Below are 15,165 nucleotides of genomic sequence, written 5' to 3'. Positions count from 1 at the left end.
CGGAAGAGCCATGGCTCCTTTCTCCAGTGAGAAAGGGACCAGGGATGAGATGTTACCTTTGGGTCATCATTTGGAAGGGGCAGAGGGGATGTCTGTACCTCCAGTTAATGCATGCTTCTTAATCACAACAGAATGGTCAACTCTGGGTACAACAAAGTAGAGACAGAAGGGGAATAGAACGGGGGTGGGGGGAGAATAAGATGCCCTTCCTTTCTGCCTCGCCCCCTACCACCAATGACAGAGGTTTGGGTGTGGACAGCTGCTACCGCCATTACTATGAGGTCCCCAGACCTGCTAAGCTGGCCTCCAGAGCATTCACAGACATCCTGGCCGTCCCCGCTGCCACTGCTTTATTTCGGACCCTCAACGTCTTCCTCCAAGGCCAAAACTTCTCAAGGTGTATGTGAATGGGTCACAAGTGTGCTGAGATCCTGAGCCCCTCAGCTTCTGGGTCCTGTTGCCTCTGGCCACAAGGTGCCTCATCTGTTTATTCCAGTGGGCCGTACAAATTGTGGTATTTTCATGATATGGAAAAGGTGGGGACACACTCACCTCAAGACCTTCAATAGCCTCCTGATCGGCCTCTCTGCTTCTAGGCTCTACCCACTTCACCTCCATATTACTGCCTGAGTGTCTTCCTGAAACACAACTCTCACTTAAAATCTTTAATAGCGCATCACCTAAAACCCACAGCCTTTCAACGTCACACAAAGCCTCTTGTGACCCAATCATCTATAGCTCCAAGCACATCTCCCACTAACTCTGCCCTCCTCCCGCCACTGTCCCTCACCGTATGCTCCAGCAACACCACTTCATTTACAGGGTGCTAGAGAGGCCTTGTTGTTCTACCCATTCATACCTTAACCTATGTTGTTCCCTCTGACTGAAATGCTCCCGTGCCCCACTCTGTCCACCCAGCAAGCTGCTACGCACTGGCTAGATGGCTCATGGACCACGCGGCCCATTGAGAGATGCAGCTGTGCATCCCAGAATGGGGCCAACGCAGGTCCTGCCCTCGTGGAGTTTATAAACCATCAGGAAATAAGACATAAATGAAGGGAATTTCCTGGCGGTCCAGTGGTTAGGACTCAGTGCTTTCACTGTGGTGGACTGGGTTCAATCCCTGGTCGGGGAACTAAGATCCCACAAGCCTCGTGGTGTGGCCAAAAAAAGGAGACATAAATGAAATAATCACACAGAGGAATATGATTGCAAGGTATGAGAAGCACTATGAAGGAAAAGTAGAGAGACCTACCAGAACACAGAATACCCCGGACTGGGGTATGGGTGGATGGGTGGGTGTGAATGTGTGCATGTGTGACTACTTTGGTTTCAGAAGCTGGAGGGAGCTTCTTTGAGGAAATGGCATTGGCTGACAAACAGAATGAGAGACCACTGGACCGAAGCACAGGCTGACTGGCTGACTGACTGATGGACAGACTGACAGACTAGCTGGCTGCAGAGTAGCCTGACTCACCGATGTCCTGGCTGACTAGCTGTCTGCAGGACAGGCAGAATGCCTACCAGCCTGACATCCTGACTGGTTAGCTGCCTGGCTGGCTGGTCTGCTGGCCAATGGACAGATCAGAGGCTGAGTGCCTAACTGGCTGATTGACTTAACTGTCTGCCTTCAATTTCCCCTCTTCTCTCTTACCCCAAATACAGCCCAATGTCGGTAATAAAACAGCATGAAGGCAAAACCTTGTGCCCAGAGAGGGCCGAACACAGCCCAAACTGGTTCAGCACAGCACATCAGCAGCCTCTCGTCTGCATCCACCCACAGCCCACTGGGTCCCAGCACCGGCCAAATGCAGCTGGCAAAAGGGACACAGAAGCAATTTTTGCCAGCAGGGGTAAAAATCAAATCAAAGGTAGGCAAGCAAAGAGACCGGATAGGTTTTCTTAGAAACCTTCAAAAACAACATTTTATTTTAAATAGAATTTTAATGATCATGACGTCTAATGTAATGCTTGTCCCGACAGAAAGCACGAGAGCAATAAGGCTCAAACACGAGAAGAGGAGACACGCTGGACCGCAAGAGATCCCTTGGGACTTTCCTTTGCTGGTTTACTTTCCCCCCTTATGGGCTCCTGTGGTAATGGGGTATGGTAGTGGCCCAGAGCTGTCTCAGTCCCAGACTGTGCTGTCTCCTGAAGAAAGATACTTGCATACTACCTCACGTTTGCCCCACTAAGAGCAAGTAAGCTGAGTGAAAACTGTAACTAAATATGCCCAGGCCATCTTCAAATGGAAAAGGAGAAAAGGAGAATGGAGTTGGAGGCATGGCCAGCCCTGAGAAGGTACAGCAGGCATTAATTTGACATGCTCTAGTCCCATCTCCTTCCTGGGGTGCCCGGGGAGCTCAAACCCAGCCAGCACTTTGGGATGCCAGCTAGGGAGGGGACTGGCTTTGGGGTAGCCTTACCTCATGCTAGCATCCCTGAAAACAGGGAAAAAAAATCGGAATCCAGGGGCCTGGAGGAGTAAGTGTACAAGATGACGGTCCTTGAGTCCCAGGGGACCGGTACCTTTGAGTTCTTGCCTCCACAGCACTCACTCAGCAAAGTGCAACCTTCTCGTAGCCCCCTCCATGCACCAACACGATGTCCTGTTTATCCTGCGATGTAGGCTCTCACCTCTTCACCCACCCACGATTTGGACCGTCCGTGTGCTGTGTGCGCAGCACTGTTGTTCAGTGCACTCAGGATACAGGCAGCAGGCAGTAAGGGTTACGTACGACTTGTGCTTTGTGTGTGCAAGACAGGAATGTGTAAGGGGATGCGCATGCACTCTTAGTGATTCTGTGTTTCATCCTCACTCTTTCTTTTCCATTACCACTGCTATTCCTCCAGCTCAGGCCCTGCCCTTGTCACTTCACACCTGCACTAGCACTACGATCCCCTCCCCGCCTCCCTGGCTTGGCACTAGCCTTGCAGACATCCATCTGGTACACTGGTCCCAGTCAGCTTCCATCCTGTCACTCCTCTCTTCAAGGGCCTACAGTGGATTCCCACTAGGATTCTCAATTCCTCGGACTGGCCTTCGAAGCTTTTCACCAGCTGGTTCTGCCCACTGCCAATCTCTCTCCAATCTCTTTTCTCATTATTCTCCTCTCCAGTCAAGCAACTATGCTTATCGACCTGCACATATGGCTTACTTATTTCTGTGCTTACTCTCTTCCTGTGAACACATCCCACTTCTCCCTGCTAATCCATGCCTATCACTTCAAGATCCAGCTTCAAATACCCTCTTGTGGGAAGCCCGTTCTGGTTAACCCCTTCCTCTTCTTTTGTTCCACGTTCCACACCACACTTACCTACAAAATTTTACTTCATATGAACTTCTCCTCATTGCTGTTTTGCTTTGGCAAAAATAACAGGTCTTGTTTGTTGACTACTTACTCTGTGTCAGGCAGTGTCCCAAGACGTTTTACCTACGTTTTCTCATGTAATCCTGAACGACAACCTTTGGAGGAAGGCACTCCATTTTGCAGTTGAGGAAATCAGGGTTCAGAGAAGTTAAGACACCTTTTCAAGGCCACACAGCTAGGAAGTGGTAGAGCTGGGATTTGAACCTGGTCTGTCTGATTCCAGAACTCCATACATGTTCCAATGTGGTGTGATTAAGGCAGGTCATGTGCCTTTGTGAGTCTCCCCAGTAAGAGCAAGACCCCGCCTGGGAAGCATTCATGCCCACAACTGTGGCCAGATCACTCCTAGAAATGAGAATAGTGTTCCTCACTCAGGCAACATCCACTGACCCTGCTTGGGCTGGTTCCTCCCAGAGCTTTGGACCCAGAGGTCAGTGGTTCTCAAACCTGGCTGTACTACAGAATCACCTGGGAAGTGAAAAAGAAATAAATCCTGACGCTCAGGCTGTACCCTGACCAATTAAATCACAATCCATGGGAGTAGGGTCCAGTCATCTGTATTTTTTAAAAGCTCTCAAGGAAATTCTGTTGTGTAGCCAACATTGAGAATCACTCGTAGAACACAGGAGACTTGGTTGGAAAGGTGTTTCTCAGTTTTAAACCCTTTTTATTTCTCAGGAAGCCATACCTCCCCTGCATGTCTTGTCTTTCCTCCCACGCTTCCCTACCTGTCCGTTTGGCTTTTTACCCAGCAACGTCTGAGGAGGGCAGCCATCACTGGTTGAGGAAGCGGCCACAAGCCAATGAAATACCAGCTCCGGGCAGGTTCCTAAACCAATGGGAAGCCTCTGAATCACAGGTGAAAACTTAACATATTAAAGCTTCCTGGGTTTCACAAAGACACAAACAAATAATTTGCTCGTTTAGAAACAGCAAACGTTCCACCCGTTAATCTGCTAACAACATCTCCCCCTGGGAAATCCTTTAAGAAAGGAAACTTGCTCCTCGTCTAAGAGCATCCGCCAGCTGGCAGGCAGGCCTTCCGCCACCCACACTGGTCACTGGGTGTTCACACAGGAGAGCCATGGAGGAGGCGGCTGACCACGGCTGTCAGACTCTGCACAGGCGACAGCTGCTTGCCAGTCTGAACGAGCTGATCTATGGGAAAGGTTCTAAGATTCGAGAAGAGCTGGACTCTGGGAGGTGAAATGGGGACGAGGTTTCTGCCTGCTCCCTGTCTCCCCAGGCCCCGTTGGTTCTGTCCACATACTCAGACACCCTCTCCTCCATGGATCCAAGTGTGCACGCCTACGGCAGGGCTCCCTAACTGGCGTGCACATATCCCTTCAGCCTTGGGGGCAGCGTCCCCGGGGCTGGTCCATTTAACCCAGTGTCCCGCACGAATATAATTTTCTCTGTGTGCTGTGCCACGAGAAAGATTGGGAAGCAATGGCCTGGGAGGTAGCTCCAAGTTGCCCAATCTCCCTGCCCATCGCTGAAAACCTGTCACAGGTTGATCAGACACTTTCTAGCCTTCCCTAGCACCGCCTGACCTTAATATGGGGTCGAGACAGTGTCCCAGAGGGTTGAGAACAGAAAGAAAGATGAGCCCCCAAAGGCCCAGGGTCTGAACCACTTCAGAATCACTGAACCTCACCTAATGGGTTGACACCCTGCTTCTCAAGTTTACTTCTTCCTCTGTTCCCAAGGCCTGCTCCTGGGAAGAGGCAGCCCCTCGAAGCCGCGCTTACCTTGGCATCCATGATGCTGGTCTCCACCCGGGCCACGCCCTGGTTCTCCCGGAACAGCTGGATCTTGCTGATCTTGCTGAACTCGGACAGCACAGTGGTGAGGTTGGTTTTGAGGTCAATAACATGGCTGATGCCGTGACGGGGTCCCACTAGGAGGGTGGTGGCCGACTGCTTCTCATCCTGGTGCCCCGGCGTGGTGGGCAGCATTCAAAGAAAGAAGGGCAGGGGAAGTGAGGAGACGAGGCGGGAGGAGGAAATAGAAAACAGGCGTTGGACCGGTTCTGCTGGAAGGTCTGGAAACATCTGGAGCTCAGTGCCAGGGCCAGAGGACAACCTCGAGGGGAAAAAGGTCTGGGACGCCCCTGTTCTCAGGCCAGGGCCCCGGATCATTGGTCCGAATGGACACATTAGCCTCAGCAGAAGGGAGAGTGAAGAGGGCAGCAGCAGGGCTGGTTCTAGCAAAATCGTCAAATAGGTGAGGTTTATTTTGGCGCCTTGGAAGCACCCTCTTCCTACCAAGCCCTAGGGATTTTCCATTTGTTGCCTCAGGCCACTCAAGGCTCCCACCTGGTGCTCTGTCTGAACAGGTGGCATCCTCTGTTTGGTCTTTACCCTCCCTCACCAACAGCCACTTGAACTTGCACTTCTCACCTGGTGCTAAAAGCTGAAGTGACAAAGTAACTCTGCCCAAGGTGTCAAAGGTTGACTGGGTGCTTAATGACTGGAGGAGTGGAGGGGGACCTCCCGCCCTAAGATATTTGCCCTTTAATAGGCACTACAGCAGTCTTACCCCAGAGGAATGACCTATAAGAATTTCAACACTGGGCTTTCCGTAATCCTCAAATCCCAGTATGTAAACAGCCACCTCTGCGCCTGATGGACTGGATTCCCTTAAGTGTTCGTGACAGGCTCCTTGGCGCCATCAAGCCTGAGCCCTCTGCCGGCCCATTCCCTGGCATTAGCATCATTCCCGAGGAACCTACTGCCATCTGCTCTAGACCCTTCGATAAGCGGCTTTCCATCAGTTGCCCCACGAGCATGACAGCGTGTTCCCCAGAGCGTGACAAGCACCTGGATCCAGTCAGCAAGATGATTTGAATTTCCTTTCACCGAGGCTCACTAGGGTAAACTAGCCTGGGGCACAGTCTTAGGGGGACCACTTGTGCCCCGATGGAGAGGAGCGTTGCTATAGTGAAGGCCCTGGCAGGGAGGGGGGACGTCTGGGCTAGGGGATTGAGGGAATATAGGTAAGAGCAATGAAACACGGCAGGGGTCGGCAAACTCTGGCCCACAGGCCAAATCCAGCCCTCTGCCAGTTTTTGTCCAGCTCACAGGACTAAGAATGGTTTTATACATTTTTAAATGCTTGGAAAAAATTCAAAAGAACCCTATTTTGTGACATGTGAAAAGCACATGAAATTCACATTTCAGTGTCCCGTAAACAAAGAGATATTGGAACACAGCCAGGCCCATCTGCCTATGCGTTGCCCACCGCTGCATTCATGCTGCAATGGCAGGGCTGAGAAGTTGCGACAGGGACTTTCACGGCCTGCCGGCCAGGCCTAAACTATTCACTTATCTGGCCCTGTATAAAAAGAGTTTGCTAACCTCTGAAGTTGAGAAAAGGGGGCACAAAAGAGCCTAGAGGGATACTGTAAACAAACATAGCCTCCTACTTTACATTTTATCTTTTCTTTTTGTCCGCATCGCGAGGCTTGCGGGATCTTAATTCCCCAACCAGGGATCGAACCCAGGCCCTGGGCAGTAACAGTGCGGAGTCCTAGTCACTGGACCGCCGGGGAATTCCTGAAATTTTTTATTTTATTTTTTTTTGCCTCCTACTTTAACCATTTTACCAGAGGCGGGACCAGAGCACCACGGGAGGGAAGAGGGAGAAGGAGGAGGAGGAGGACAGAGCATATGCCACCTGAAAGGTCTAATGGAGTCTCTCCTGTCCCCCCCAGCCAAGGACAAGCGCCCCCGAAGGGTTCCCTCCCCGTCACTGCCCTCACTTACCAGGCCCACAGTGTTGAACAAAACGCCCGTGAACGTCGGAAGTTCATTCAGAATTCGAAGATACTGGAGTTTGGCCTGAATTGCAGAGCCCTGTGGAAACAACCGACTCAGAGATGATATGAGAAACTTGAGGTGCACAGGAAAAGCAAAACCCATGTTCGCCGGAAGGAGGGTCAACAGCTTAGGACAGGCACTAGTCAGACCAGTCAGCAAGCCCCACTGTGGGACGCTCGGGAGAACCACAGGAAGGTTCCAGTTTGGACAGCTCTCGCCAGACTCTAGCATCCCATCTCCCTTCCTAAACCCTCCTCCTATCCCCTGATCCTCAGTCCTGAAGAATCCAGCTTACTCATTTTGTTCCTCGGTTAATTTTGATGCCTTTCCCCAACTCCAACACCCCACGACATCTATACCTCTCTCCTGAGATCCCTGATGGCCACTAGGTACTGGCCCTCCCCAACTGGGGGTCGCACTCAGTACCCTTATCCTGAGCACCTCTACGTCCGAGCCTGCTCTTCCTCTGGCAGAAAAGTCTCCATCAGTGGGACCCACATCCCCCGGGCACTTGAGCCAGAAACCTGTGAGTCACACTGGACTCGTCCCTCAGCCTCTCACCTGAGGGCCACCAGTCACCCGATCATCTTGATTCTACCTCCTAACTCCCTCTCCACCCTACCCATCCCTCTTCTCGAGCCCCGCGGTCATTGCCTGGATGTCCCCCACTTGCATCACGGTGGCAGCCGGGTTACCTTCAGTGCTAACACTCCTTTCCCTCCACGCCTCCGCATCTGCAGTTAGAGGGAACAGCCTAAAACATAATCACACCACTGGCCGCTTAAACCCTTCAGTGGCTCCATGCTGCCTACAGGGTGAAGGAGAACCCCTTTCCGCGGCACACGAGGCCCTCCGTGAACAGGTTCCTGCCAACCTCTTTGGCCTCCTCTCTTGCCCGCACCCCACTCAGGCAGCTTCCTTGAACCCTCCGCACTGGTTTATGCTGATCTCTTTGGATCTCCCCCTGCCTGGGAAAGTCTTCCTCCCCGCAACTCATCTAGACAAACTTCTATCTGTCCTTTAAGACCCAACTCTGGCATCAAATGCACCGATTCCTGGCCTTTCCCATCTCCTACAGGCTGGGCTGGCTGCTGTCCCTCCGCGCCTCCAGGGCACCTGCACTGGTCGCACTGTGTTGTGACTGCCTCTTGTTTCCCCACCAGCCTGTGCCTGACTTGAGGGCAGAGACCGGGCCTTCTTCATCTTTGTATCTCCAGCCCAAGCCCTGGGGGTGGGGGGCGCTCAGAGAAAAAGTGTTTGCTGAGAAGATGGTTGGGAGCCCTGAAGCTCTCAGCTGGGAAGAAAACAATCTGATTAAATATGCACAGCAAAGTAGGAATGGCTTAACTCTCCGGGGGAAATCTGCATCTTAAAAGAGAAGCTAGTTGGTAATGCAGGGAATCTGGCATGGGTGGAATATAAGGGGGCACCTGTGTCCAGTGTCTCCATCTGCACGTGGATTCTGGTGCCCCTCACCACCCGCCTGCCTCCTAGGCAAGCAGACTGAGCCTTGCAAGCCTGAGAAGGGCCTGCGGGGCTGGGAAGGCAGGGAGTGGGAAAGTGCAGGAGAGCACAGCAGTGACCTGAGTCCTCCACCTGCCACCCGGCGACCCATTCTCCAGGTCAGGCCTTGTCCCATGGGGCTGGGCTTTTATCTCCCAGAATTCCCTGTACCAGGGCTGATGAATTAGAAAGCGGATGAGGGGCAGAGCAGTTGTTTCCATGGGAAACATGTCTCCCCAGGGTCCAGTGCTGTCCACACGACAAGTGCTTCATCAGCACTGACTAAATGGGTGGAACGACCCAAGAATATTCTCCTCCTGCACCTTTGTCCTTTTGCTTTGAGGACCCTGGGCTCTCCCAGTGACTTGCCACTGAGCAGTCTCTGGGGGTGTCTCAGGCTTGGGGAAAACCCCTCTCCACAATCATGCCCCATATCTGGCCAGGCTGGATGTGTATCCAAGTCAAAAAACAGTGGGAAGGGTTCCCCAGAAGACCACACCTGCTGGGAAACCACACAGGAGTCCCCCATGGCTGGAGTCCCCAGTGCCCGAGCAGGGTGCCCCGGTGGCCTACTCTGGATACCTTGGTGCTGCTGGAAGGATGTGTTTGGTGCGCCTTCAGCTGCTGAGAGAGAGATTTCCGGAGGTTCTTCTCTTTGATGCCCTGTAGGAGGGAGGGGGGAAGAAAGGGTTCCAGGCCCCACTCCTTCCTAAAAGCAGAAGAAAAGTAAGAAATTAGAGAGACAAGGTGAGACAGAGAAAGCAAAACGGCAAGACAGAGACTAGCTGAAATCTGAGACAGAGATGGAGGAATGGAGATTAGGAGAGAGAGACAGAGAGGGGCTGGAGGCAGGCGAGTAACATTGGCCACAGTTCTCTAGTAGAAGCTGTAGCTCAAGGGCATCCTGGTCTAGGTGTGAGGAATTCCAATTCTCACTCCCATCCCAGGCCCACATTCCTAAAAAGCAGAGCACAGCTCAACCACTGCACCTTCTCCCTACACAGCTATTTGCCCCCATCCTGAAGGGCCCTGGCGCAACTCACTCCACATTCTTGAGTGAGATCTTCTGACTAGGTCGAGTAGCTGAGACAGTGATATAGATGTGGAGGGCAGCAAGGCCCAAAAGCATCTCTGGCTTGGGGTCCATTCCAAAGCGTTCTCGGATGACATCGTTCCGACTCTGTGAGAGAGGGCAGTCCAAACCCGTCAGTTAAAGGAGACGTTCCCTCCCCACCCCCCCACCCCCCCCACCCCCCCCCCCCCCAGCCATATTTTAACGAATTGCTGGTGTCATTACTCTCATTGCCAACTGTTTCTGAATAAGCTCACTATCCTCATGTTCATCCACATAGTGACAAAAGATCCATGGCGGCAAAACAACACATTTCACATGGTTCTGTGTTTCTGTGTGGGGTTTTCTTTGTTGGTTTGTTTTAAATTTTTCTATTCTCTGCAGCCCAAAAGCACCGAAAATATTGGGATGTCTGTACTTGGAATCCAAAGCTTTCCTTTGAAACCCAGCTGTGCCATCATCCATCATCTAACGTGTTACATATCCGTCTCCTTCCCCTTCCCCTTCCCTTCCCCTTCCCCTTCTTCTTCTCCTTCTAGGTACACAGGTCTGTTGACCACTGCCCCCCCACCCCCACGGACTCCCTTATATCCTAGGAAAAACTTGTGGTGTAAGTAAGCGTCCTAGATCAAGCGGAAGAGGAAGATTCTGCCCTTGGGGAAGAGGTAACAGAGGAACCTCAGGTCTCAGAGACACTATTTGCTTCATTCAGCGGATATTGGACAGCCCCCTTCTCAGTGACTGGTACACACAATGGCAAGGCACAAATGGTCAGAACATCTAGGGCGCTGCAAAAGTGAGACATGGCACCACTCCCTTTCTTTCCTCCTGTTACAAGAGACCTTTCTGCCTTTTCTCTGGGGCCTATACTCACCGCCCCCCAGCCCCAGCCATCGGAGGCTCCTCTGCCAGCTCAGATGGGAACAAAGGAAGAGAGACACTGGGAGGGATTCTCTACAGGTCTCTGGCCCAGAAGCCCACAGTGAGAGACGGATTGCAGGGATGGGGCAGATATTCTTTCCTTGGGGTCTGAAGATCAAAGCAGTGATGAGTCAGTCTTCCCTATGCTATCCCAAAAAGGGTCTCCTGGAACTACTGGCCAAAGGTATGACAACCCCCAAACCCTGAAGGTCAGAATCCCAGCTATCAAGGATTCAGCCTTGGTTAGACCAGTTGCCCATTGTGCTGAGTTAGAGACTGGGAGAAGATAACTGCAAGTAACATACAAATGACTTGTATCCAGAATACACAAATAACTCTCAAAACTCAATAATAAGTAAACAAACAACCCCAATTTAAAAAGTGGGCAAAAGATTTGAATAGACACTTCACCAAAAAAGCTGCATGATGACAAGGAGGCACATGAAAAGGTGTTCAACATCATTAGTCATTAGGGAAATGCAAATGAAAACCAGAATGAGATACCCCTGCATGCGATTAGAGTGATGGAAATTTAAAAAATACTGCTAACACCAAGTGCTGGTGAGGATGTGGAGAAACTGGGACTCTAACACACGGCTGGTGCTTACATAAAATGGTACAGCCACTTTGGAAAACAGCACTGGAGTTTCTTCAAGAAATTAAGGAAAGATAGATCTACCGTATGAACCAAGCCATTCCATTCTTAGGTATTTACCCAAGAGAAAAGAAAGCATATGTCATACAAAGACTTGTACGTGAACGTTCATAGGAGTTTTATTTGTAGTAGCCAAAACATGGAGACAACCCAAATGTCCATCAGCAGGTGAACTGGTAAACAAATTTTTATACATCCATACCATAGAACACTACTCAACAATGAAAAGGAATGAACTACTGATACACACAGCAACATGGGTGGACCTCAAAATCATTATGCTGAGTGAAAGAAGTGAGATCAGAATAAGTGTTCATACCGTATGATTTCATTTGTATAAAACTGTAGAAAACGCAAACTAATCTACAGTGACAGAAAGCAGGTCAGTGGCTGCCTGGAGATGGGAGTATGAATTACAAAGGAGCCTGGGGAGGCTTTTGGGGGTGTTGGTTGGATGTGTTTAATATCTTGAGTGTGGTGATGGTTTCGTGGATATAAACATATGCCAAGACTTATCAAACTGCCATTTTAAATATGTGCAGTTTGCCGTGCGTCAATTAGACCTCACTAAAGCTGTTCAGTATAAAAAAAGGAATACAGCTGAACACATCATCACAAAGGGGAGAGAGAGGGTGGACAAGGTCTTGTCACCAAACTCCAAACTATTTGAACTAAACATCCATCTCTGCACCCAGCAAACATCCACCACTCATCTTTCAAGGCTAACAGCATGCATGTATCACTTCCTCTGTGAAGCCCGCATTGTGGCCCTCCCAGGGAGAGTTGGCAAATTGCTTCCTGAGTGCCCCTACTGACATCGTACCCTGCCATCCTCCTAGTGCCTGTCACACTGTCTTTATTTGTGCACATATCTGCCTATGAGCTCTAGCGATCTAGGATAGTTCTTTGACCACCTTGATTGTCAGCACCTAGCACAGGGCCTGGCCCAGAGTAAGTGCTCAGCAAATGTTTCTGGATGAACTGAATTGGGAACCATCTCCTTAGTGGAGCTCGGGATTGGGGATTGGGACCTCCTGTTACTCAAATGCACTTGTTAAACCAGGGTATGCTGTGAAGATGCCAGAGTTACTGGGGTTGCTTCCTCCTGAAAACTGATAAGATCTGTCTAGACAAACAGACAAGACTTGGAGCCAGAGCCAGCTCAGGTTGCCAGGCCAACCAACTTGACCATGGCCTACAGTGGTAGCAGAAAATGAGAGAGCCTTCAGAGCTACCTGAAGGTTGGAAAAGCTTACGTAGTGACTTCATTGTGATGGCAGAACAGCCTGCCAGCTTGTTTGTCCATTGGTCTGTCTGTCTGTGTATCCCCAAGCCAGACTCTACCTGGATGTACAGGTACTCGAAAGCAGCAGGATCCCGACGCAGCAGCTCCACCGGGTCTTTGGGAAAGAAACTTATCCGGAAGAGGCATTTCATTCCATGATAGTGTGTCCGCTGCACTACCTGAATCCCAGGGGTGAGAGGTGGGAGGAAAAGAGAGCTGGGATCAATGGCTGGGTGCCAGGAGTCAGCTCGGCGGCTCTTCAAGGCAGGGCCTGAGGCAGAGCTAGGGTGCTGTTTCCTATTCTGTCTTCTGCCTGGCTGACTCCAATTACCATTGGGGAAAGTGATGAGAAGCTAAGTCTTTTCTGCCCTTCTGACCCAAAGTGACTAGAATTTTCGAACCACTTATCCATGACTTGGCCTTTATCAACAACCTAAGGCCCAGGACATGAGGTAGGAAGCAAGGGCTCCTGGCAACTTCTCTGACTCTTCTTGCTGTGGGGCTAATGCCTTTGCCTTGCAGAGGGGCTCAGCCTCAAGCAAAGGAAGTTGCTTATGAGAAACCAGATCAAAGACTTAAAATCCCATTTGAAGGTGTAGCTGAAACAAGCTGGCAATATACCAGTAACTGCTGAAGCTGGGATGGGTAATGAGGGTTCATTATCCAATTCCTTCCACTTTGGTGTATATCTGAGATTTTTTTTGTAATAAAAATGCTTAAAAATCCCATTTGGAACAAGAGACCAGTTGGATCCACAAGGCCCCTTGAGGGGTGGGGAGGCGCTTAAGCCTCCCTCCAGGCAGGACACCCACCTTTCCTTCACAGGTGGGAACGGGTGAGTCTCTGGACTGCATCTGGCTGACAGCTATACTTGAAGAATTCTTCTTTCCTAAATCCTTTCGTTTTTGGGCGTCTGATTTCAGCTTTTGTTTCGCTTCCTTCAGACATTTCTTCCCAGCCGTCCCTCTCCAACTCCTTCCCTCCCTCCCTGGGAATATATTTTTTTAAAGCAACTGAGAAATTATTTTATTTATTTGGCCGCGCCATGCGGCATGTGGGATCTTAGTTCCCTGACCGGGGATTGAACCCCCATCCCCTGTATTGGAGGCGCGGAGTCTCAATGACTGGACCACCAAGGAAGGAAGTCCCCACTCCCTGGGAACATTGATTGGCCCTGGTTGCCTCTCTTACTCTCCATGGTGCATCACCACTGGTAAAAGACTATCCAGCAATCCTGGATTTCCTTGGCCTTTTTCCAGAGGCTTGGAAGATAAGACACTTTCTCCTACTCTACTTTGGAACTTGACACGGGTGACATGCTGTCCGTGCTTGGTCCCACTCAGCCCGTTCCCAGCCCATATGTGTCCTGGCCTCAGGGGTCTCACTAGACTCCACTCGCTCATCCCTCCATATTACAGCCTTCACCTGAAGGTAAAGTTTCCCCTCACAGGAGGAAAAGTCTTAGCAGGGCCTCCAGGAGACAGTGGAGTTGACACTGCACAATTCAGTCGTGCACGCAGTAAATCACCACCCCATGCTTTCCCCACTAGTGACCGCCAATACTAACAACTGTCATGCCTTTCTTAGGTCACAAGAGACATTTAACAGAGTCTTTTTTGGCTGTGCTGTGTAGCTTGTGGGACCTTAGCTCCCTGACCAGGGATTGAACCCGGGCCCTTGGCAGTGAAAGCACAGAGTCCTAACCACTGGACCTCCAGGGAATTCCCAAGAGACATTTTAAAAGGCCTCTGTGGGTGGGTCATAAAGATCTTGATTGAGAATTGGGACTTCTGGGAGCTGGCTGAGCATATCACGATGAATTTTCCAGAAGGAGAGTACCTGGTGGCCTCTTCTCTACTAAAGGCCATCTGCAAAGCTATCAGGCCAGGACAAAGGAGTTACTTACATAAGCCAGGGGCTGCTTGTCCTGGAGAAGCAGGAACTTGTGGTTCTGTTCTGGTCCGGCATACTCAAGGACGAGGGCAAAGTGCTCAATGTACCTCAGGGAAAGCCGGTCCTGTAATGTCACCATGACATCCTGTGGAAGACAAAAGAGCCTTGAGAGGGAGATCCCTTCCAGCTCTAAGATACTCTAAGCACCCAAGATGGGAGAAGGGGACTGAACATCCAGAAAGATAGTCCTGGGGAGAAGACTGAGGCTGGGAAAGTGGGCCAGACAGAGACACTGGCCTTTATGGTAGCCCAGGCACGGTGCTCCAGGATGAGGAGAATGACCCAGGAGTGCTGTTCAGAGGCCTGGGCCCTGGGGAACACCACAGGTGCAGGGGGTGGAGGGAGGTGCTTCTGAACTTGGCCAGGCCAGGCATATGGCAAAAGAAGGTCATGGCCCTTCCTCCCCCTCTCTCTCCTTTCGTTCAACAAATTGTCTCCTGAGTGTGTCCTAAGTGCCAGGCACTGTGTTGGTTCTTCCCTCAGCTTCTCACATAAGTCAGAATGTTCACTCTGGTTTGTCCGGCAACTCTTTACTTAGGAGTTAACAAAAGCCAAAGCCACAATGACATGATTAAAAAGTAGAC

The 15,165-nt window shown here is 50.8% G+C and overlaps 1 protein-coding gene across 1 annotated transcript in view; it reads right to left on the bottom strand.

Annotated features, from left to right (window-relative positions):
• Window positions 1-15,165, bottom strand: part of FRMPD3 (FERM and PDZ domain containing 3) — an 85,213-nt gene that overhangs the window by 25,590 nt on the left and 44,458 nt on the right. The window contains exons 7-12 of the mRNA XM_007456711.1: window positions 14,535-14,666; window positions 12,688-12,807; window positions 9,739-9,875; window positions 9,278-9,404; window positions 7,139-7,228; window positions 5,123-5,302 (exon numbers count right to left, since the gene is read on the bottom strand). Of these exons, the coding sequence (XP_007456773.1) occupies window positions 5,123-5,302; window positions 7,139-7,228; window positions 9,278-9,404; window positions 9,739-9,875; window positions 12,688-12,807; window positions 14,535-14,666 (786 nt within the window). The remainder of the gene's footprint in view (window positions 1-5,122; window positions 5,303-7,138; window positions 7,229-9,277; window positions 9,405-9,738; window positions 9,876-12,687; window positions 12,808-14,534; window positions 14,667-15,165) is intronic.

This window comes from Lipotes vexillifer, unplaced genomic scaffold (genome assembly GCF_000442215.2).
Source record: "Lipotes vexillifer unplaced genomic scaffold, Lipotes_vexillifer_v1.1 scaffold1728, whole genome shotgun sequence".
NCBI classification, from domain to species: Eukaryota; Metazoa; Chordata; class Mammalia; order Artiodactyla; family Lipotidae; genus Lipotes; species Lipotes vexillifer.
The sequence above is the reverse complement of the archived record's forward strand: the minus strand, read 5'-3'. Positions and strand labels throughout refer to the sequence as shown.